This window comes from Myxine glutinosa, unplaced genomic scaffold, assembly GCF_964187855.1.
Source record: "Myxine glutinosa unplaced genomic scaffold, kmMyxGlut1.1 SCAFFOLD_695, whole genome shotgun sequence".
Taxonomy (NCBI): Eukaryota; Metazoa; Chordata; class Myxini; order Myxiniformes; family Myxinidae; genus Myxine; species Myxine glutinosa.
In genome coordinates this window covers 156032-181493 of record NW_027616790.1, presented here as the reverse complement: position 1 = coordinate 181493, position 25462 = coordinate 156032, and the positions used below count along the sequence as shown (strand labels likewise).

Genomic DNA, 25462 nt, shown 5'->3' with positions numbered 1-25462 from the left:
GAAGAAGCATGAAGAGGGTCTGATTTTAGAATGTGTATATCTAGGAATATGATTTTACTAATACTATATCCGCTACCCACCACAGTATTATCTCCATCCTGCTCCTGTTTTATAAGTTCACTATAAACACCTGATGATAAGAAATCTTGGAATGATGTGATTAAGTGAGGGACTGTTCTCATATAAGGGGTTTCTTCAACACCATCTTTTACCATACCCATTTTTACCCCCATATAAAACTTTAAAGTATTCATCTCAGTCAACCTATCTTTTATAAGTGTTTCAACAGCAGGTTTAACCATCTCAATCGCATCAGCTATTGATTTTGGTCCAGGAGTTCCAAACTCAAAAACCCTCATCTTAATATGTCCCTGAAATGCTCCATCAGAGTTTTTAATAGAGTATCTAACTGACTCTTCATTCTTCTTGTGTTTGTGTGATTGAAGGTGAGATTTAAAGTCTCCCTTTTTCTTTCTTTAGAGCCTTTAGAGCAAAGTCTTTAGAGCAGACATCACAGTGTTTAACATTAGACACAGGAGGTAGTTCTCCCGCATTTCGTCTCTGCTTTTTTTTGTTGTCAGGTGTTTGTTATGACATACCTTTGAGACATCCTTAGAGCAGACAGCAGTGTTTAACATCAGATTCTGGCGGTAGTTCTCCCGCATTTCGTCTGTGCCTTTTTGTTTTTAGATGACGTGTCAAAGCACGTTTATGATATTCACGATTACAAACGTCGGAATACGTTGTATTCACCATATTTATCTATCTATAATTCCAGTAATCTCTGTGTGTTTGTTTGTTTGTACGTTTGTACGTTTGTTTGTCTGTGACCGCTGTTTCTCGACAACCACGGGTCCGATATACTTGAAACTTGCCAGGTATATTGCTGGGGACCCGAGGATGTGCCTTTTCAAGGTTTCATATTAATCGGACAATTACTTACCGAGCTATGTCCAAAAAACGATTCAACCAATCAGAGAGCAGCGAGCTATCGCGTGTGCCGAACGTGGCGGACACACTCTGCCTCGGATGGCACATTTGAGAGCGTATTCATTTATTTCACGTTTGCAAACTATGTTGGCGCTATGTTGGCGTTAAACTATGTTTTAAAACTAATAAAAACCCCGGGGGGATTGTCACTGTACTCGCAAGCCGTTCGCCGTTCGCTTTGGCGTTGCGAATGGACCAAAACATTTCATGAACCAAACCATTTCATGTAAAGCGTTCGCCGTTCGCTTTGGCGTTGCGAATGGACCAAAACATTTCATGGACCAAACCATTTCATGTAAATAGAGGGGGGGATATAATTTTAGATATAGATATAGTACGGGCATGCCCTAGTATCGTAAATAACTTTATGAAAATCTCGTGGGAATTTATAGTTATTTTTTTGCTTAAACTAAAAATGTCGGGGTAATTTATAGATATTTCTTTGCTTAAAGTGAAATAGTATCAATGATTTCAACCACTTAAGAATGGTCTCTTTTATAAGTAATTCTGTGCTTAAAATAAAAATCAATTCTTGGCACAGATCCAAATTTGTATGGCTCCTTGGAGGAGACTGTTCAAGGTTTTAGACCTTATTTTTCAATTTTTATTTTGGAGGAGACTGTTTAACCGTCTAACTTTTTTACTTAATAAATACAATGTTTCAAAACACAAAAGACAAATTTCAATCAATTTCTTCATTTAGAAAGAATACTGAAATATATTGCACTGATGTAAAATTGAACAAGTACAGATACATTCAAAGTACACTGCCACCATGCCAAATAATTAAATATCCTCCAGCACGGCATTGCCGGGGCGCCGACTGCCGTGCAGCTCATCGAGACTGTATTTGGAGGGAGACAACAACAACAACAGGCATTTTAAGCTCATTTTCTCTGCAAGAGCGGGGGTTAGCCTTGCGGTCCCCATGACAATGTTCTCCATTTTGCCCTATTTTCTGCATCTACCCTTGTTAACCCCCTTGCCCGCATTTCTTCTTTGACCATCTTTAGCCAAGTCTTTCTCGGTCTTCCCCGTCCTCGACTTCCTTCCACATTCATTCCCATCACTCTTTTCAACCAGTCACTTTCATCCTTCCTCAACACATGACCAAACCATTTCAACCTGTTCCTCTTCACAGCATCAATCACAGGCTCTATTCCCATCATCTTTCGCAATTCATCATTTGTCTTCCTCTCTCTCAACGATACTCCGCACATCCGTCGAACCATTCGCATTTCCACCCTTTCCAACCTTCGTTGCTGCTCTACGTTCATTACCCATGTCTCGCTCCCATAAATCATAACACTTCTCACACATGCAGCATACACCTTTCCCTTCAGGTTCAACGACACTCCCCTCATCATCAGCACGCCACTCAATTCCCGAAACTTCTTCCATGCACATCTCACTCGAGCAACCGTTGCCGAGTCTGATCCACCTTCTCCATTCAGCATGTCTCCGAGGTAGCAAAATGTTTTCACACCTTCCAGCTTCACGCCGTCTCCAAGATCCAACTCAACATTTCCTCCATCTGCAGCTCCCTCTGTGCACACCTTACATTTGAATGTAGCTACCACACTGGTTAATGACGCTCTCAGACCACTACATTTTTGATGAACCCACTCAGCGCACATTGTACACTGAATGGAGTTCACTCCGACACCCTTCCTACACACAGCACAGGGCCACTTCCCAGTTCTTTCCACCTCACCACATGCTTTACCACTTGCCATCACCTTCGTCTTTCCGATATTCACCTTCAGACCTTTTGTCTCCATACATTCCTTCCACGTGTTCATCTTTTCCTTCAGTCCATCCATACTTTCCGCAATCAACACCAGATCATCTGCATACAACAACTCCCACGGTAAACCCTCCTTGACCTTCTGAGCCAGCACCTCCATCGCAGCTACAAATAGTAGTGGACTTAGTACCGACCCCTGATGCACTCCCACCTTCACCTCAAACTCACCACTGTTCCCGTCCTTCATCCTTACAGCTGTGCGCGCTCTTTTGTACATTGCCATCACTACTCTGATCAACCATTCCTCCACTCCTAACTTCCTCAATGCCCATGTCAATACTTTGCGTGGAACCCGATCGAATGCTTTCTCCAGATCAACAAACCCAAGAAACAACTTCTGACTCTTCTCCATGTACTTCTCCTGCAACTGCCTCACAATGAAAAGCACGTCTGTCGTTCCTCTTCCTGGCATAAATCCAAACTGCATTTCGTCAATCTTCACTTTCTTCCTTATCCTCCTCTCCAACACCCTTTCCAATACCTTCATTCCATGCTCCAATAACTTTATCGCTCGATACGAGCCACAGTCCAGAGGGTCACCTTTCCCCTTGTATAGAGAGACGAGGGTACTCAGTTCCCAATCCACTGGAATGCGGCCTTCTTTCACCACCAGATTGCAGATCTCTGTCATTCTCTTCACACCCCAATTTCCCGCTGCCTTCAACATATCTCCCACAACTCCCTTCGGCCCTCCCGCTTTTCTACTCTTCATTGCTTTTATCGCTTCCTCAACTTCCTTCTCGGTTATCTTCTCTGCCGGTCCTAAAACTGGGTTACTCTCTATGTTGCCATCCCATTCATTCTGTGCATTCAACAGTATTTCCATAAAGCTCTTCCATCTTCCTTTAATTCCATCTGGGTCCACAACGATTTGTCCCACTTCATCCTTCAAGCAACTCACCCCCATCACATCACACCTCTCTTTCGCTATCTGCTTTGCAATCCTGAATACCGCTCTGACCCTCTTCCCAATCCACGCGTTCTCCGAACATTTTCCTACATGCCTCCTGTGCCTTTGCTACCTCTTTCTTCGCAGCCTTCTTGGCTGCCTTATAACTTTCATGCTCTGCCTTTTCTGCCCCCATACCGTTCGCCTTCTGCCACTCCTTCAACTTCTTCCTCTTCTCGTCAATCTTCTTTCCAACTTCATCATCCCACCACCATGTTTCCGAGTGCCTCGGTGGTCCTTTTGTCCATCCACATACCTCACCAACGGCTCCCAACAGACTATCTTTCATTGACATCCAACCACTTTCAAGCTCAACCACATCATCCTCTACCCTACTCAGCCTCACTTTTAATGCCTCCCTCACTGTCACCTCTTTCAACCTCCACACCTTCAATCTCGGTTGGTACTTCACCTGCCGAGCTCTCCTCGCACCTTTCACCCTTATGTCGCAAACAACCAAGTGGTTCTGTGAAACAGCCTCCTCCCCCGGGATCACCTTTGTGTCCCGGATTTGGAGGGAGAGGTGCACAATAATTGATTGATTAATTGCATAATTAAAATCAAGAAAAGATTATCATAAAATATTTTCTTAATCAATTGGCTAATAGCATAACTAAACCACTAGTGGTCTTTAACCATCCGAAGATGTATCTTTTATAAATTTAATTAAATAGGGCATTAGTAAAAAAGTAAAACCCTGGTGTTGGGCGAGCGGCTAGGGTGCCGGCTTAGGATCCAAGGATCCTGGGTTTGAATCCCGGTCGATCGCTGAATTAACACCAGGGGGGTTGACTCAGCCTGTCATCCTTCCGAGGTCGGCTAATTGAGTACCAGTTCACTGGTAATTCCCTGCTTGTCGTAAAAAGGCAACAAAAAGGGTTGGCGTCAGGAAGGGCATCCGGCCGTAAAACATTGCTTCAAAAAAGGGACCAAAAAAACAACAACCACGGTTCCCGAAAAAGGCCAACCCCCGCTTTGTGGGGAAAAATGGCCTCTAAAGGTGGTTATTATATTTATTATTAGTAAAAAAGTAAATTATTTATTTATTTATTTATTTATTATTTTATTTATTTATTAATTTTTTTGTTTGTTTGTTTTTTTGGATACAAGATCGAGGCTCGTCAAAGAGCTAACATTAATCACACAAAAAGTCAAACCGACACATAAAACACAAAATAAGGGGAGCGGTCGGCTAATTGAGTAGACAAGATGAGGAGAGAGGGGGAAGGATACAAAACAACATTTGAGAGCATGGACATCGAGAGAACCGTGGGAGGGAGAGGGCTTGGAGGGAGGTGGGAGAGGTATAAAACATATGGACACTGCAAGGACTTCCACGAGAGAAGTTTCGAATTTCAAAAAAGTATATATGGGGCGAATTAGCGGGGATAGAAAAGATCAAGGTTTTGGATGGGGAAGATAAGAGATGGTGGTGAACAGCTGTTTTAAAGACCTGGAGGGAGGAGTGGAATTGAAGGGAGTGGGAGAGTTTGTTCCAGAGGTGGGTGGAAAGGGGAACGAAATAGTGAAGGTGAGCAGAGAGCCTAGATTTTGGCAGTTTAACCATAAGAGGGTTGCTGGAAGATCTTGCGCGACCTGTAGGAATATTTGGGGGACAGAGCACAGAGAGAGCTGGGGGAGCAAGGCCGGAGAGGAGTCGGAAGAAGACAGAAAGACCACCAACCTGCCTGGGGTGAGTGAGTGAAAGACCCTCGGAGTTAGCTTCATCGCAGGAGATTCCAATGATTCTGAAAGCTTTGGTTTCAACAGCGTGAAGCCGAGCTCGGTGTGAGGCAGGAGCACCGGCCCAGATGGGGGAACAGTATTCCAATGAGCTGCGGATGAAAGCCTTGTATGTGGTGAGGAGCTCAGGTGTGCCAAGGAAGGACTTCGCATGACGGAGGATGCCCAGTTGGCGACTGGCTTTGGAGGCCGGCTTGGAAATATCATGGCAGATAGTGAGACCCAAAAGCTTGAGCGATAGAACTTCTTGGAGAGGATTGATGAGGAAGTAGATGGGAGGGTTTTCCAGTCGGTCTTTTCGGAGAGACATAGTAAGAGTGTGAGATTTGTCAGGATTGAAAGACATGTTCCACTTGTTTGACCAGTCTGTGATTTTGTCCAGGTCTGCAGAGAGTGAGGAGGCTGCAGACTGCCGATCTGAGGGATGAGGAATGGAGCGGCAGAGAGTGGAGTCATCAGCAAAGAGATAGAGAGGATTTTCCAGGGAGTCGGAGAGATCATTGATGAAGACCAGAAAAAGCACAGGGCCCAGAACACTGCCTTGGGGAACTCCAGCCTGAACAGGAAGGGGCGATGAGAGAAATCCATTCAGGGCCACACGTTGACTACGACTAGAGAGGAAGTCCGCCAGCAATGCGTGGAAATTTCCATGGATACCAAAGGAGGAGGGTTTGGTGAGCAGAGCGGGGTGCCAGACCGTATCGAAGGCACGTGATATGTCAAGGGAGACCTCTAATTTCCTGTTTGGCATTGAGGACCTCCATCCATTGTTGAGAAAGCAGAAGCAGCATGTCCAGAGTAGAGTGACCCGGTCTGAAAGCAAATTGATGATCAGAGATCAAGCCATTGGAGAAGAGGAAAGATTTCATATCTGAAGCAATGATGGATTCCATGACTTTGCTGATAATTGGGTTTTATATTACCCACCAATAAACTCTTACATGTTTTTTCTCCTGAAATATATGACCATTGTCCCTTCTGTGGTGCTCTTGAGACCTTGTCACATGCTTATGTTGAATGTGCACGCTTGATTTTTTTTATTTGTTTTGCTTCATGAAATGTGCACGAAGCTTTCTTTAAACTTCACCTTGAATTCTTTTATTTTTGGCTTTGTCTCCAACACACACCCAATATAAGTGGTTCTCGCGAACTTTCTCGTTGCCACGGCAAATAAATCAATATATCGCACGAGAAAAATTCAAATTGAAAATCCTTTAAGATGTGCAGATAACCTTCCGGCCTGTTTTAAAGGACTTGTATTTGCCCGTAATAAAATGGAATTTTGTTTCTATACATCTACGTATAAAGTACTGATCTTTAAAAGTACATGGGCATTAAATAATGCGCTTTGCTCTGTGCAAAATGGTGTGTTTGTAACAGATTGATCACTCCTTGAAACGTAATATGATTTTTCATGAGGAACAAAACACTTTATTATTTTCCTTTTTCTTTTCTTGATGTATTAATGGTCTTTATGCAAATGTTCCCTTTAAAATGGTTTTGCTTGTTGCTTCCATTTGATTTGTGAAATGATTTGTGAAATGGTTTTATTTTTCCTAAAATATATATACTTTTCGATATTTGTGTCATAAAAGGATGCAAAAGTCTCTCTCTCTCTCTTTCTCTCTCTCTCTCTGTCTCTGTCTCTGTCTGTCTGCGTCTGTCTCTCTGTCTGCGTCTGTCTCTCTGTCTGCATCTGTCTCTTTGTCTGCATCTGTCTCTCTGTCTGCGTCTGTCTCTCTGTCTGCGTCTGTCTCTCTCTCTCTCTGTCTCTGTCTGTCTGTGTCTGCCTGCGTCTGTCTGCGTCTGTCTCTCTGTCTGCGTCTGTCTCTCTGTCTGCGTCTGTCTCTGTCTGCGTCTGTCTCTCTGTCTGCGTCTGTCTCTCTGTCTGCGTCTGTCTCTCTCTCTCCGTCTCTCTCTCTCTCTCTCCGTCTCTCTCTCTCTCTCTCCGTCTCTCTCTCTCTCTCTCTCCGTCTCTCTCTCCCTCTCCGTCTCTCTCTCCCTCTCCGTCTCTCTCTCCGTCTCCCTTTCCCTCTCTCTCCGTCTCTCTCTCTCTCTCTCTCTCTCCCTCTCTCCGTCTCTCTCTCTCCCCCTCTCTCTCTCTCCGTCTCTCTCTCTCCGTCTCTCTCTCTCTCCGTCTCTCTCTCTCCGTCTCTCTCTCTCTCCGTCTCTCTCTCCCTGTCTCTCTATCTCTCTCTCTCCTCTCTCTTCTCTCCTCTCTCCTCTCTCTCCTCTCTCCTCTCTCCTCTCTCCTCTCTCCTCTCTCTCCTCTCTCCCACTTTCCACAGCTGTTGCCCGCACGCGCGTAATCACAGTTTCCCAGTGCTCATGGTCTCTGTCGGTTCGCGTTGTGTGTGCTGTCCTCCACTTTTCTTCCCGTTCTTTCTCTCTCCATATCGGCTAAGTTATGGTGTCCTCCTTTCTATCACCTTGTCTGATCTTTTGAGAGAGAGAGAGAGAAGAGCATTCGACGGTTTCTCGGTACGTTGTTGTTTTCTGTTCTGGGCGGCGCCTTCTATCGATCGATCTACCGTTGTGTATAATTAGTTTATCGCGTTTATCTCTTATTTTTATTTCTTTTTACTCATACCTTTTCCTTTCGTTTATATCGCTTTCATTTTCTCGCTACCTGTCGAGGTTTGAACGGTGGTAGCTGCTTTATTTTCATATATCCGGCCATTGAATAACCATGGCGGTCAAAGTTCACGTTACGCTTCCTTTGAAGCACTAACCCGAAAGCACGGGATTGTGTGTGTTCCTCCATCGGAGATCGACATGGAGAAGTTAATATTTGCTGTCGGCGAGATCGTCGGCATCGAGAATGTTGAAGCGGTTTCGCGCATGAACAAACGTCTTGTTTTTTTTCGTCTCCGAAGTTCGGAGGGTCGCGCAAGTCGTGGAGCGCGGGGTTTTTTTCGACCCCGATATTTACGTCCCCTTTTCCCCCCTGGATACTCCTGCAAAAAAAAGTTGTAATTTCGGATTTACCCCCCTTTGTTAAAGGTGAACAAATCACATCCCAATTTAAAAAATACGGAACAGTTGTGTCTCCGATAACGATGATTCCGTTTCGAAGTCAAAACGACAAACTGAAGCACATTATGTCGTTTCGCCGAATTCTCTACATGATTCTCCCTGCGGGTGTTTCGGCGTTCCAGGCGATACTTCCCTTCAAAATCGACGGGCATACTTACATGGGGTATGCTAATACGGAAACCCTGGTGTGTTTTGGTTGTGGTGAATTCGGCCATGTAAAAAGATCATGCCCCAGAGACATGCCGAATCAAGCTGCCAACAAAGGTCCCGCAACCCAACAACTCCCAACTCCTTCAGGTAACACTACCAACGACCAACGTGGAGCCAGCAGCTTCAAATGAAGCACCTGCTCCTACAACCAAAAGTACCAAAAGACCCCTTTCACCCTCTCAAAGCACCGCTGAACCTGGATCGAAAATTCTGGCTGCTTCAGCCGCCCTTTGTTCCTTTGCTCAGGTGGTCACAGGTGCTCGCCCCACAACAAAGGTCCCATGTACTTCTGTGTCGTCAGACTGTCCCCCCTCTGAATCATGTGTCACCTCAAAAGTATCATGCAGTGACGCTGATGTTGCACCTTCTCTTTCCCCTCCTTCTGTCCCCCCTCCTCCCCCCCATCCCCCCTCCTTGCCTCCTCCTACCCCTTCTCTTGCCCCCCCTCTTGCTCCTCCTCCTATTCCCGACATCCCTTACCCTCGTCTCCTTGCTCTGCCCCCCCCCTCCTCCTCCCCTTTCCCTCTGCTTCTTCTTCTTCTCCTCCCGCACCACCTCCTCCACTTCACCCTCCCCTCCTTGCCCTGCAACCTCTAACTACCACTACCAGTGTGCCCCTTTCTGAGTGTACCACCCCTACACTCTCTGAGTTACTTCAACCTTGCAGTACCTCTGCTAAAGATAACATCGCCATTGTTACAACTATTGACCCACCCAAACATGTAACCGCCGAGTTTGTTGCCCCTACTGCACCCTCGGTTTCCCCCTCTGAAACAACCATGGACATCGAGCAAATGGGTGAAGGCCCTGAGGATAATGAGGGCTATGATTCAGATGGTTGCTCATCCCTGGCATCAAGTGCATTTGGTGAGGAGCTCCACCCAGACAGTAGTCTCGACGGTACAATTTCAACCTCTGATATTTTAGATTTCTTGAAAAAAACCACTCGTAAGAAACGAGTAAACCTGAATGATTTTTTCCCCAATGTGCGCGCTTTTGTTCAAAAAGCGCAAATCATTATTAAGAATCCAGAAACTGTTGCCATTTCCAGCGCTTCTTGTAAACAACTGAAAAGACACATCGTTAAAGCAAGGAAACTTTTGAATGAATAATCATCCTTTGTGGGCCACTCTTCTCATCATGATAATCGCAAGTTTGAACATAAACGGTGGGCGTAATCCCCTGCGCAAAGTTCAAACGATGCAGCTGATAGAGAATGAGAAGGTAGACATTCTTCTCTTACAAGAAACTCGCTCGACTGCGAGTTGCATGGCAGATTGGAGGCTGAAGCTGAAAGGCACCTGGTTTTTTAGTAACACGTCTTCGGTTAGTGCTGGTGTTGCTTTCTATATATCTGCACATCTTCCCGTCTCCTCTCTTGTTTTTAAAGAAATTGTACCGGGATATCTAGCTTCCATTGAATTTTTATATCACCACCAGCAGATGGTAATTGTCAATGTTTATGCCCCAAGTGACAGCACAGGCAGGACGGCTTTCTTCACCGAATCTTTACCTTCCTTAATCATCTTGCCCCTGATACCCTTCTGTGCTTAGTTGGTGATTTTAATTGCACATTAGACCCAGCCAAAGATCGGAACAGCCCTGAACCCCATCCAGCTAGTGCTAGGCCTCTGTCCACGCTTCTGTCTCGGAACGACCTTGGTGATGTTTGGCGACTGCAGCACGGGAACACTCAACAATTTACTTGGTGTCGTTGCCTGCTAAACAACTTGTTGCTTGCAAGGCTTGATACATTTTTATCAGCCTCTCCTTTTTAAACCTTGTTAGTTTACTTTCTAAAAGTTAGCCACTTTTACACATTACTCCTTCCGGGTTTTCTGACCATTTTTTAATTAAAATGCGTCACTCTTTCCATCGCCCTCAGAGGCATACTTCTCATTGGTCTTTTAATATTTCTCTTTTAAATGACCCCTTTTTTTAATTATCCTTTAAAAATTTCTGGCTTTGGATTCTAGAATCGCGGAATGATTTCACCAATCTTTGCCTATGGTGGGATTATGTAAAGGCACAAATCCAAGTCTTCTGCCAGCAATACAGTAATAATTTTACTAATGCAAAGCAAGCCAGGATATGCATTTTAAAGAAGGAAATTCTTGACCTGCAGGAAAACGCGACTAACATTGACGAGGAGGTACGATGCCATCGGCTTCATGAGAAACAAGCCCTACTGAATGTTTTAACTAAAGATGATGCTCTTGGGGCGCTAACACGACTTCGAGTAAAAGGTTTATCTACCTCAGAAACGTGTTGTAAAGATTTCTTTAGCTTTGAAAAAGCCGCAAAATCTAATAGATTGTTGCTAAGCTTACGTTCAAGTGACGGACAAATTATTGAGGAGAATGCTCAGTTGAAGTGTCTTATCAGAGACTTCTTTAAGAACGTCTTTACTGCAAAGGAAAGTAATGATCAAGAAATGTTTGATTTTACCCAAAATCTACCACGATTACAAGAATCACAGCAGCGCTCTCTAGAACAAGATTTTACAGTGGGTGAACTTTTAACAGCTCGTTATAGCCTTAATGATAATAAAGCGCCTGGCTTTGATGGCTTACCCATGGAATTTTACAAAGCATTCTGGGACTTGCTCGGCCCGACACTTTTAGATGTTTTTAAGTATAGTTCACAAGAGGGTGTGTTACCTCTAGGTTGTCGCCGTGCAATTGTGTGCCTTATCCCAAAGAAAGGAGACTTACAGTCTTTACAAAATTGGCGGCCTATCTCTCTGCTTTGTGTGGATTACAAAATTCTTTCCAAAGTCCTTGTAAACCGCATAAAGCCCCTTCTTCGGTTTTTAATATATTTTGATCAATCCTTTTGTATTTTAAATCGGTCGATTCATGACAATATTTTTTTAATTCGGGACTTGTGGGATGTCTGTGCTGCACAAAAACAGAATGCTGGCCTAGTTTTACTTGACCAGGAGAACATTTGACACTATTAGCCATGAATATGTTTTTCATACCCTAAAACAGTTTGGTTTTGCGGCAGCCTTTATTTCTCACGTTTCATTGCTGTACAATCATGTTTTTAGCATCATTAAAGTCAACAACAGTTTATGTGCACCACTAACGGTTGAAAGAGGAGTCCGCCAAGGGTGTCCTTTATCGGGCATTCTCTACTCCCTCTGCATTGAACCTCTACTAATCCGCCTTCGTGCTAGTTTACCAGGTTTTCCTGTGTTGCCAACTGAAAGGCCAATTGTCACCTCAGCATATGCTGATGATGTGTGTGTTGTGGTGCGTAGCAGTGATGATGTCACCATGCTACTAAATAATCTGGAAAAATTTTCCTCGGCATGTACAACTGCAATCAATTGGAACAAATGCAAAGCTTTATGGATTGGCCATCCCCCCGCTGTTGGTTTGCCTTGTCTTCCCAGAGGCCTGCAGTGGGAGAAGGAAGGCATCCTTTATCTGGGTGTGTACATTGGCACTCCAGCGTTCATGGCAAAGAACTGGGTTAACACAGTTAATAAAATTGATAATAGGCTAGAGAAGTGGAGAGGAATATTATCTACATTGTCATACAGAGGACGTGCCCGAGTGATTAACAATGTAGTGGCTTCCTTGTGGCATAAGATGATTGCTTTGCACCCTCCTGAAGCACTGCTGCTGACACTCCAGAAACACCTACTGGATTTCTTCTGGGGCGGCACGCATTTGGTCAAGCCTGAAGTCCTTTACCTTCCATTGGCAGAAGGTGGCCATGGCCTCATTGACATTGTCAGCCGACTAATGGCTTTTCGAGTCACCACTGTTCACCGTTTTCTTTTTTTCACTTCGCTGCCGTGGCGGCTCACTGCCAACTCCCTGTTGAAAATGGCTGGCATGCTTGATTTCAACAAGGAACTTTTTCTCATGGACCTGCAACATGTTGACATCTCCCCATTGCCTCCTTTCTACCAAGACCTGCTGCAAGCCTGGCAGCCTCTCGTGGTGCACCGAGATATGGCTCATTACAACACCACCAACTTCCTTGACGAGCCTATCTTTTACAATGCACTCTTTCCCAACATACTTCGATCACGTGCCTTTGTGCAATGTTTCACAAGTTCTGGTGTGCATGTCATACGAGACCTGCAGGATAACCGGAATGAAACTTGGCACTCAGCAGGACATATTGCAACCGCTGTTGGAATGCGCTCTGTGAGAGCTGTCTCCCAGCTCATTCAAGAAGTGTTGCATACCTTCAGAGGACTAGGTCTTCATTTTGATGCCAACAACAATGACCCTGCAATGCATGTTCTCTCCCTTCATCAGGTGCAAATATCATCGGCTGCATTAACAGAATCTGTGTGCCTGTCTTCCTCTCCACTTACTAGCGCTGAAAAAAATGCCTGTACCACCTCTGTGTTGCCATTCGGCATCCTTACGTATGCAAGGATAGGTTTGGATCCCGATGGACAGGGATGTTACCGCCGCCCCCCCCCCCCCCCCCTTTGCCCACAATGGGCCACCATGTATGCTCCACCAATTGTAAAACGGACTGATGATATCTCTTGGAGAATTGTACATATGATTTTACCGACCAATGTTTTATTACACCGTTTTAGTGTTTTAAATTCTGTTTCATGCCCCTTTTGTACGGCCTCAAGATTTACATCATGCCTATGTTGACTGTGCAAGGCTGACCCCACTTTTTATTTTGTTGTCACAATTGTGCTGCCATATGAATGTTTATTTTTCTTTACGTATGTTTATTTTTGGTTTGCCATTGAATCCTAAGAATGCTGCCGTATCTGTGCTCACCAATTTTTTAATAGCTGAAGGGAAGCTAGCAATTTATAAAACAAGGAAAGCTAAACTTCTTGCCAACCCTGATGCTGGCTACAATGTTTTAACAGTTTTTAAGGCCCTTACCGTGGCCAGGCTACGTGCAGAGTTTTATTTTCACCAAAACATAAATAATTTAGATATTTTTAAGCAAAAATGGTGTTCCAAGAACGCACTGTGTAAAGTAGTCAACAATGATCTCACCTTTTCTTTTTAAATGTGCACTTGTATTATTTCATGCTTTATTATTTTAACTTCCTTTTATGATTGCTGTTTGTTGGCAAAGTCTAGCTGTTGTTTTCTATCCTTGCTTAAATAAAGGTATACAAAAGTCTCTCTGTCTCTCTCTCTGTCTCTCTGTCTCTCTCTCTCTCTCTCTCTCCCTCTCTCTCTCTGTCTCTCTCTCTCTCTCTGTCTCTCTCTGTCTCTCTCTCTCTCTGTCTCTCTCTCTCTCTGTCTCTCTCTCTCTCTGTCTCTCTCTCTCTCTGTCTCTCTTTCTCTCTCTCTCTCTGTCTCTCTCTCTCTCTCTCTCTCTCTCTCTCTCTCCCTCTGTCTCTCTCTCTCTCTGCGTCTGTCTCTCTGTCTCTCTCTCTGTCTCTCTGTCTCTCTCTCTCTCTCTCTCTCCCTCTCTCTCTCTGTCTCTCTCTCTCTCTCTGTCTCTCTCTGTCTCTCTCTCTCTCTGTCTCTCTCTCTCTCTGTCTCTCTTTCTCTCTCTCTCTCTGTCTCTCTCTCTCTCTCTCTCTCTCTCTCTCTCTCTGTCTCTCTCTCTCTCTGTCTCTCTCTCTCTCTGTCTCTCTTTCTCTCTCTCTCTCTGTCTCTCTCTCTCTCTCTCTCTCTCTCTCTCTCTCTCTCTATCTCCCCCTCTCTCTCTCTCTCTCTCTCTCTCTCTCTCTCTATATATATATACATATATATATATATATGAAAGGTTCTACAAATGGAAAACCGAGGTTTCTTGTGAAATGTACGCTGAACACCATTACTCTTGTAAACCCGACAAAGCCAACAGTACAAGTGTTTTTTCGATACTCGGTAGCTGTGTTGGTTCTATACTCAGTAGATGTGTTTGTTCGCCACTCGGTGGAGGTGTTGGTTGGATACTTGGAAGAAGTGTTTGTTTGGTACTTGGTAGATGTGTTGGTTCGATACTCAGTAGATGTGTTTGCATTTTTGTATTTCCCACAGGAACATGTTTCACTCGTTCATGAATCTGTTCCAGTTGCTAACTTTCGACCATTGGCATGACTTGCTTGAAAATATTTGGAATTCAAGAAACATGAGTAAGACAATTCCCGTCATCTTCATCTTTGCATGGATCATTTCGGCCGGCTTTGTCTTTTTGGCAATCTTCACCGGAACCCTGGGTGCGTACTCTACTTTTTTATGCTTTGATTGAATGGTTTTCTGAATGAACCCATTGAACATGGGAAAGAGGGAGGTGCTCTTCGGTTTATATTTATAAGCCAAATGAGGCATTTTTACTGTAAGTGGATAGTGACTGCTAATGTATTTGTTTTCTTGACTATTTTTGAACAGGACACAGCCTTCAACTGGCTAAGGGGGCGGCTGCTCCGATATTGGGTTGCGGGGTTGTGGGGATAGAGTTGGGCAGTCTGGAGGTAAATGTGGTGGTATAGGTGGCAGAGGTGTGCGACCAGTATCTTCTGGGATTGTGCTTCCTGATGGAACACGACTGTCAACTAGACCATGGGTGAGGTCACATGTGGTTGGGTACTGAGAGGCTGCAGTTGGTCGGACTGGGGGGATGTCGAGGAGGCACAGGGGACGTGGCTGGAGGTGCCATGCACTGTGACTGTGCCTCCCAGATCCGAGGCCGTGGTGATGGCTGAGATGGCAGCAGGTGCTCACCACATTGGCCTGCTTGAGCTAGTTGAGCCGTGGTCCTCACAGGAGGCCGAAGGATTGATGGTGTGTCGCACACTCGTGGGCCCATGTTGGCATAATCTGCATGTTGGCATGTATATACGTACATTTCGATATATATATATATAAAAGTGAAATGTCTGTTTGTTTGTTACTTGCAAAATCGAAGATTTTTCCAAGTATATTGGTCGGTTGCGTTTATGGTTCTGTCTGTTTGTCTGTTTTTGTCACCGGCCTGCAGGTCACGATTCTAAACTGATTGTCACAAAACTTCACGAAGTTGTATAGGTCGTCCCAATTGAGAAGCCTATTGATTTTGAGGTGAAAGGTCATCTGGAGGTCAAATTTTAAAAATCGCCATTTTAAATCTGATCGACTTAAAAATTGAACAGCATTTGTATAGTGCCTCACTGAATTGGGAAACAAACTATATTTGAGGTCAAAAGGTCAAAGGTCAACTCATGGTCAAACTTCTGAAATCATTTTTCATCTGAAAAATCATCACTTTTCATCCTGTTGACGTGAGCTTTGATCAAGATTGTCAGTTTTAATCTTGATGAAAAAGACAATTTGCGGATTTTGCAAGTATCGTGCTCTGCATGACGTCTTCTTGTTTGTTTGTTTGTTTCTCTGTTTGTTTGTTTGTTTTTCACGGCCGACAGGTCACAATTCTAAACCGATCGTCACGAAACTTCACTAAGCTGTCGAAGTCGCCCCAAATGAGAAGCCTATTGTGTAGTATATGTGTATAAAACCTGTTCCAAATTAGTCAAAGGTCAAGGTTAATGCCATCCAAAACCTGTAAAACATCTATTAGGCGGTAAACAAAAAATATATCAACCAAATTTGTTATGCACAACATTTCATTATGTAAAGGTTTAGATTTGTCAAACTTTTCCAAATTACCAAATTGCTGTTTCCATGGCAACTATTGTTTATTTGGATTTCGCAAGTATCGTGCTATGCATGACATCTTTCTTGTTAATTGCCAATTTGAAGATTTTTCAAGTATATTGGTCGTTTGCGTTTGTTATGACTTGCCGGAATAGATTCCGGCAAGTATGTTGGTTGGTTGGTTTGTCTGCCTCTCTGTTTGTGCGCAGTACTACGTCTGCATCGTTGCACATAGCATCGCCATACTTTGCACACATATTTGCTTTACCCTGGAATAGACTGTGCCCAATTTTTAACTCTCTAGGCCCAAGGTCAAGCTCAAGGTCACCCAAAACGTGAAAATCGTGACCGCAGCGTAAAGCCGGGGCGCAGCGGAGTGATACAGCGGAAGGATTTGATGGTTTAAATGAAGCCGCGATGAGGCGGATTTTCATTGGGACCTTCATCCTGATTTCATTACCTCCGCCACCAAAGGTGGATGGAGATTATGTTTTCACCCCTGTCTGTTTGTCCGTTTGTTACTTGCCGGAATAGATTTGCCGAAATAGATTTTGGGTGGTGAGGGGGCTTGAAGCCAGATTTTAATCTTACAGCCACCATGTTGGTGCTCGCCGTCACTGCGATGCGAAGCGAAAGACGCTTCAGAGCTGTCACATTCACAATCGCAGTGTCGTATGTACTCCCGATACGTGTTTCCTTCATTGTAAAAACTACCAAGTCAACAGTTATAAAAGGATTTTGAGCCGATAGGTGTTACGGCCTTGGCAATATCGATGGAGACAATGATCTGCTAGCTCATACACCGCCCAAATAGCTATGTGGAATTCTCTCATGTGGAGATTAAACCCACGTTGTTTGGAGTTTGGCAGAGGTCATTATTTACTTTTAATGATGTTTATATGCAAATCACAAAGAAGATAATCTTTGATCAAAGATCAAAGGTCAACTCGAGGTGAAACTTCTAAAATCATCAATTTTCATTTGAAACATCGTCAATTTTCATCCGATTAACCTGAGCTTTGATCGAGATCGTCAATTTTAATCTGGATGAAATGGTCAATTTGATGGATCATTGGCATTCTTTTTGGGGGGGGGGGGGGGGGAGAGCGGGTGGATTTTGAAAGTATCATGCTCTGCATGACGTCTTATTGTTTGTTTGTTTGTTTGTGAACCTACTCCTCTGAGCTCCCAAAGTTAATTGCCACAAGACTTTATAGGATGACATATTTTACGACTCTGCACCTAAATAGGGGTTTTAAAACAGTTATTTTCTCACAATTCATAACTTAAAACCATCTGAGCCACCACCTGCCTCCATGATCTCCAAGGGTTGATCCACAAATACAAAGCTTCATAGAAAGCCCAATTTTTATCGGATTTCAACATGGATACCGATATAATTAGTGAGATTGTGACCTCCAAGCGTCAAATATGTTATCAGATGTGAAAAACAACTCTAAATTAAGGGGTTACCATGATTGGTAAGTTCAGCAAAGAAGGAGTCACATGACCTCTGAAATTCACGAATTAATCAAAAACCAAAAATAGTACAAGGACAACCTATACAAATATTTAAAGGGACTTTTACTGCTCGTCGAACAACATAACTCTCAAAGGTGAAAAAATTGTTTGTACAAAAAATGACCCAGGTGACACCATCTACAAACCGCCACATGCCACCGGCTGAACCCTTCAACAATCACATCACAACAAGGGAAGTTGTTTTGCTGGTTTTTTTTTGGTTTTTTTTGTATACAAGATCGAGGCTCATGCAAGAGCTAACATTAAACAAACAAAAAATGACCACCTTTAGAGGCCATTTTCCCCGCAAAGTGGGGGTTGGCCTTTTTCGGGAACCGTGGTTGTTGTTTTTTTGGTCCCCTTTTTGAAGCAATGTTTTACGGCCGGATGCCCTTCCTGACGCCAACCCTTTTTGCCGCCTTTAACGACAAACAGGGAATTACCAGTGAACTGGTACTCAATTAGCCGACCTCGGAAGGATGACAGGCTGAGTCAACCTCCCTGGCGTTAATTCAGCGATCAACCGGGATTCGAACCCAGGATCCTAGGATCCTAAGCCGGCACCCTAGCCGCTAGCCCAACACCAGGGATTAAAGCAAGAGCTAACATTAATAACCAAAAAAAAACTGACATAAAACATATGATATAGGGAGCGGGAGACAAGATGGGGAGAGAGAGGTAAGCATACAAGCACAACAAGAGAGAACAGGGACATCGGGAGATCTGTGGGAGGGAGAGGGCTTGGGGGGGGGGTGGAGGCATGGGAGGGGGGGGCGGGGGGTGGGAGAGGTATAAAACACATGGACACTGCTAGGACTTCCAGGAGAGAAGTCGGTATTTCAAAAATGTGCATCTGGTGTGAATTAACGGGTGTAGAAAAGATCAAGATTTTGGATGGGGGTAGATAAGAGATGGTGGTGAACAGCTGTTTTAAAGACCTGGAGGGAGCAATGAGATTGAAGAGAGTGAGGGAGTTTGTTTCAGAGTCGGGAGAAAATAGGAATGAAAGACTGAAGGTGAATTAGAGGGTCTTGATTTTGGCAGTTTAACTATAAGAGGGTTGCTGACAGATCTTGTGCGACCTGTACAAATATTTGGGGGACAGAGCACAGACAGAGCTGGGGGAGCTTGGCCGGAGAGGAGTTGGTAGAAGATAGAAAGACCACCAACCTGCCTGCGGTGAGTGAATGCAAGGCCCTCAGAGATACATTCATCACGGGAGATTCCAATGATTCTGAAAGCTTTGGTTTCAAAAGCGTAAAGACGTGCTAAGTGTGAGGCAGGAGCACCAGCCCATCGGGGAGAACAGTATTCCATTGAGCTGCAGATGAAAGCCTTGTATGTGGTGAGAAGCTCAGGTGTGCCAAGGAAGGATTTCGCACGATGGAGGATGCCCAGTCGGTGACTGGCTTTGGAGGCCACCTTGGAAACGTGTTTTTCACAGGAAAGATCATAGCAGAAAGTGAGACCCAAATGATTGAGTGACAGAACTTCTTGGAGAGGATTGTTCAGAAAATAGATGGGAGGGTTGTCCAGTCGGTCTTTTCGGAGAGACAGAGTAAGAGTGTGAGATTTGTCAGGATTGAAAGACATGTTCCACTTGTTTGAACAGTTTGTGATTTTATCCAGGTCTGCAGAGAATGAAGAGGCTGCAGACTGCCGATCTGAGGGATGAGGAATGGAGCAGCAGAGAGTGGAGTCATCAGCAGAGAGATAGAGAGTATTTTCCAGAGAGTTGGAGAGATCATTGATGAAGACCAGAAAAAGCACAGGGCCCAGAACACTGCCTTGCGGAACTCCAGCCTGAACAGGAAGGGGAGATGAAAGAAATCCATTTTAAGGCCACACGTTGACTACGACCAGCGAGGAAGTCCGCAAGCCATGCGTGGAGATTTCCATGGATACCATAGGAGGAGAGTTTGGTGAGCAGAGCTGGGTGCCAGACCGTATCGAAGGCATGTGATATGTCAAGGGAGACATCTGTGATTTCCTGTTTGGCATTAAGGACCTCCATCCATTGTTGAGACAGCAGAAGCAGCATGTCCAGAGTAGAATGACCTGGTCTGAATCCAAATTGATGATCCGAGATCCAGCCATTGGAGAAGAGGAAGGATTTGATGTCAGAAGCGATGATTGATTCCATGACCTTGCTGATTATTTGGAGCAGGCCGATTGGTCTGTAGTTGCAAGGATCTGTTTTTGCACATTTTTTGTGTAAAGCGGTAATGTTGGCTGATTTCCAAGCAGATGGCAGATGACCTTGAGCAAAAGAGAGGATGAAGAGAACAGAGAGAGGATGAGATAGAGCGGCAGAGCGGGATTTTCAGACCTGTGGGCTGATGCCGTCTGGTCCAGTTGCAGAATCAGAGTAGAGATTTCTCAAAAACTTCTCCACCTTGTCAGGAGAGAAGGACACAGAGTCCAGGAGCAGTTGGGTTCGACTGGGTAAGGTGGGAACAGAGAGAGAGATGGGTTTTGAACACAAGATTTTGAGGCAAACACAGAGTTGAGGCATTCGGCTTTTTCACGTGTGGTGTCAGCTGTGTAGCCATTTGAGGTAAGGAGGGGAACAAAACCCAGAAACAGATTTGGCCAGACACAACCAGGATTTGGAGGAGGAGACAGGTTTGAGTGTTCAGTCTTGAGAGTAGAGAGGTCTTGTTTCCTGGCTATCCTGAGGGTAGACACACACTTGTTCCAAGCTTTGTGAAAGGAACTGAGATTACCTTCAGTTGGATTAGCCTTCCATGAGGTGAAGGCAAGTTGCTTCATGGCAACTGCCTCACCATAAGCTTCAGTGTTCCATGGATGGGAGGAAGAATATGACAACTGAAGATGAGATGGGATAAATCTGTGCATGCGAGAGACAGAGCAGTTTACTTTCGAATAATTCCCAGGAAGAGTTGATGTCAGAGGCAGTCGAGATGGGAGACCAGTCCAGATGATTGATGGCTGCTTGAAGACCGTGCCAGTCAGCCTGAGTGAAGTGCCAGACTCGTCGGCACTGAGGAGGCTCTCTGAGAATGGCCAGAGAGATGTCCACTTTAACAAACAAATGATCAGAAGAACCAATTGGAGCCGAAGAAGAGCAGCAGACATTTGCAGGGAAGTTAGTCATAACCAAGTCTAGAAGAGAAGATATTCCATTGACTGAGATCCGGTTCGGGAAAATGACAGATTGTGTCAGTCCCAGCGAGTCGCAGAAGTCCTTTGCTGAGGTGCCATGGCTGGTGTGAGAGGAACCCACACCCAGCCAGCTGGCACGATGACAGCTAAAGTCACCACATATGAGGAAGAGAGAGTTGGGATGAGTCGATAGAAGTTGGTCCATGTTGTCAGACAGGGAGATGTAAATGGAGTCATCACTGTTTGGAGGACGGAACAGAACACCTATGAACAAAAGGTGGGAGCGGAGAGGAAGCTGTAGCCAGAGGTACTCCTGGGGGTGGGGTGGAGAGAGGGCAGTGCAAAAAGAGTGAGGAACAGAGTTTTTGATAAAGATAGCAACCCCACCACCAGGACGAGGCTCGGGTATATCATATCGGAGGATGGAGTAACCAGGAAGAGATATTAAGGAATCAGAAACATCTTGAAGGAGGAAAGTTTCTGTTTAGCAGATCAAGTCTGGATTGTCAGAAGCAACCTGTATGGAGAGATCAATCAGGTTTGAGCAAAGGCCCCGGATGTTTGAGGTCCATACCATTAAGGAAGAGGGAGGGGGAGCATCGGGTACAGGACAAGGGAGGCGATGGGTATGGAAAGATGAGGGAGGAGAGGGGGAGGAAGGGAGAGCTTGTCGACACTGTGTCGGAGATTGCAGGAGAGCGAGGAGAAGGGGAAGGATGAGGAGGACAAAAGGTTTTATGGTGATGGGATGAGGCACAGCAAGGTGTTGTTTTAGGGGTGGCAGAGTGAAGTCGAAGGTTGGAGGAGGTGGAGGTATGTGAATGAAGGGAGAGGAAGTGGGGAGGAGGCAGCTTTCAGGAGGATGGGGAAGGGGAGGAATTCGAGAAAGATAGTATGGGTGGAGATTGGAAGGGGAGGGTGGGGTGGGGGGGGGGCATTTTGAAGGGGAGGGGTGAGGTGGGAGTTTTGAAGGGGAGGGGTGAGGGGGGAGTTTAGGAGGGGAGGAGCAAGGGGGGAGTTTAGGAGGGGAGGAGCAAGGGGGGTGTTTAGGAGGGGAGGGGCAAGGGGGGAGTTTCGGAGGGGAGGGGTAAGGTGGGAGAATTGAAAGGGAGAGGTGAGGGGGGAGTTTCGAAAGTGGATGATTAATGAAAAACGAACATTTATTACAAACTGGGTTTATTGTGATTTTCAAGTTAGAGATCCATTTGAAAATGATAGAGCAGGGGTGGAGTGACGGTGAGTTTAGAGCATGTAGAAAGGAAGGACTGTAAGAGATTTAATTTTTTTTGAAATGGAATGATTTGATGAGGAAATTGAAAAAGCCTTTTAAATAGGAAGAAAAACAGCATGTTGTAATAAAACACTGCAGGGGAAAGTGTAAACATATTGTTGCGGTTTTTAGAACCTTCACATGTAAATTTAGAATTAAATTCCCTTATAAATAATCCCTGTGTACATTTCCCCTTAATTGGCTGTTAATTGAAATAAGTGTAACCTAGTTAGTCCATGTACAAGCACGTAGCGAATCGTAGGACCTCTCTATAGTTATCTCGTTATTCCTTGTTCCAGGTAAGGCTGTGTTTCCAATAATGGCCCGCGTCGTGGCTCACTTCGCTCGGCGTAATCCATCCAATACGCTGCGACACGGGCGGGAGTATTTCCTTGCGTACCGGAAGGCGCTGGTATTTAGGTCATAGGAAGAAACGGCCTACTACCCTATTCAGCACTGACCGGGCGTGACGTCATACTTCCAGGACCGGCGGAGACGGCCAGCTTAACAGGACAAGGGGATTAACCCCCCCTTGCTAACGGGAGTGCCGTCCCCCGGATCCGTAACAATTGGTGTCCGGGAGTGGGATTTGACTGTACATATATACAGTCACGTGAAAAAGTAAGTACACCCCATGTAAAGTTTTGACTTTTTCAACATATTTCAACATACAGCTATTTGATCTTCATTCCAACAATATCGATAGAGAAAGGTGATATAATATAACAAATATCATGAAACATTTGCATTTTGTAGTCCTTTGTATAATTTAAATAAACATAAATGCAAATTTCGCATGTGGAAAAAGTAAGTACACCCCTGCATTTATCACTACTTCAAATACCTAAAATTAAAATCAGGTTCACCATCTCAGGTGCACATGATTAGAACATCGTTAGAGAGGATCTTGGAGGAACCTTTCTTATTTAAACCTCAGACATTTAGTTTGGTTTGCTCTTTGTTGTTGAAATGTGCAGCATCACCATGCCTAGATCAAAAGAGGTCTCTGAGGCCTTCAGAAAGAAGGTTATAGATGCCTACGAGTCTGCGAAGGGATTTAAAAAGATCTCCAATCAATTTGAAATCAATCATTCGACTGTCCGGAAAATCATCTGCAAGTGGAGAATATTCCAAACAACTGCGAACTTGTTCAGGTCAGGCCGCCCCAGCAAGTTCAGCCCGGGAGCAGACCGCAAGATCCTGAAAGAAGTCTCTAAGAACCCCAGAATGTCATCACGGGACCTACAGGTAGCTCTTGCCACTGTTGATGTCAAAGTGCACGAGTCTACCATTAGAAAGAGGCTGCACAAATTTGATCTACATGGGAGGTGTGCCAGGAGGAAACCTTTGCTGTCCAGAAAGAATATCAGGGCAAGACTAAAGATTGCCAATGAACACCTCGGCAAAGACCAGCACTTCTGGAACAATGTGCTCTGGACAGATGAGTCAAAGGTAGAGCTATTTGGCCACAGTACTAGAAGACATGTTTGGCGAAAACCAAAGACAGCATTTGACCACAAGAACCTGATGCCAACTGTAAAGCATGGTGGTGGAAATATTATGGTTTGGGGCAGCTTTGCTGCATCAGGGCCTGGGCAGCTCACCATCACAGAATCCACTATGAATTCTTAATTGTACCAGAGGATGCTTGAGGATAATGTGAGGCCATCTGTTGGAAAGTTGAAGCTCAACCAAAGATGGACCTTGCAACATGACAATGACCCGAAACATACCAGTAAATCCACCAAGGAATGGCTGAATAGAAAGAAATGGAGGGTTCTAGAATGGCCAAGTCAAAGCCCGGATCTAAATCCCATCGAGATGTTGTGGGGGGATTTGAAACGAGCTGTGCATGCAAGAAACCTTTCAAACATCACACAGCTGAAAGAATTCTGCATGGAGGAGTGGGCAAAAATTTCTCCCAGTCGATGTCAGAGAATGGTAGACAGTTATAAGAAACGCCGACTTGAGGTTGTTTCTGCTAAAGGGGGGCAATACCACCTATTCGAGCGAAGGGTGTACTTATAGTCCGGCAGCTAAGCTAAATATAGCATAACAATTGTGCATTTTGTGAGGAAAGCACCAAATTTGGCACACTAGTAGACGATCATATTATGAAAAGATCTGGATATTGGGCCATCTCAGATTCAGAGATTTGATTTTTGCAAGATTTGCAGATTTGCAAGCTGAGATTGCAACGCCAGGGACGGCCGACTCCTTCCTGCGAGCTGCCCACGTCACCCGCACAAGAAGAGCTCATCAAATCACTGCAGCGGCACTGCACATCCTGCAACACCGTGCGTATGAACGCCAATGGATGACATATGCTGATGATGCAGAAGAGCTGCCTGAGTTCGAAGACTGGTGTCACCAGAGAGGAGAAGACATTCCCAACTTTCAGTACTGGCCAACTGTGCTGGAACTAGAGATGTTGGTACTGGTCTACGTGCGTTCTCTGTGGCAGGCTTCATTCACGATGTACCTTGATGCCCTGACGGAACTGGTCCCATGGTTCCATGCCTTAGACCACACACACTATGCCAGGTCGGTCCCTGTTCACCTGAGGGACATGGTTGCACTCCCAATGAAGCACCCAGATGTAGCCAGATAATTCAGGGCTGGCAACTTCACTGTACAGAAGACGAAGAAGGTGTTCTCTTCGATCCCAATCGACCAGGCGCATGAACAGAATAACGCCTGCATCAAAGGAGATGGTGGAGCAGTCGGCCTCACTGACAACCCAAGTGCCCTGTGGTGTTGGATGATTGCCGGGCCAGAAGTTGCCAGGGCCATAGAAGAGTTCCAAGATGGCCATCAACACTGGGGGAGGCGAGAGGACACATGTCATCATGATCAGACACCAAGTGTGCAGACCTCTTTCGCCAAGGATGTCCGTGCCCTTGTCAGCGTCATAGAAGAGCTTGGCAACCCCTTTGAGGAAAAGAGCATGGATCTGGTTGTCCTTGACACAAAGGAAATTGCAGGTCCTGCTGCAGTTGAGACTGTCAGGAATGTGAAGAAGATTGGCAAGAGCAGTTCCAGGCTATCACCAGAGAATGCCTGGTGGAAAGGACCAAGCCAATTGATGATGCAGTTCGTCGGAACAAGCTGAAGGTGTCATTTTGGAAAATGGCTGCCACAGCCAACAGGGGCTGAATTTGAGATGGCCCAATGTCGAAATCTGTTCATAATAGGAGAGTCGACTAGTGTGCCAAATTTGGTGCTTTTCTCACAAAATG

General features: G+C 45.0%; 1 protein-coding gene across 8 annotated transcripts in view; it reads left to right on the top strand.

The window, feature by feature from the left end:
- Window positions 1–25462, top strand: part of LOC137412563 (uncharacterized) — an 82028-nt gene that overhangs the window by 5614 nt on the left and 50952 nt on the right. For all 8 annotated transcript variants that reach the window (XR_013621579.1, XR_013621576.1, XR_013621580.1 and 5 more), the window contains exon 4: window positions 14714–14892. Coding sequence is in view for 3 of the 8 variants with exons in the window: in XM_078768909.1 (XP_078625035.1) it covers window positions 14714–14892 (179 nt within the window). In the remaining 5 variants the exon portion in view is untranslated. The remainder of the gene's footprint in view (window positions 1–14713; window positions 14893–25462) is intronic.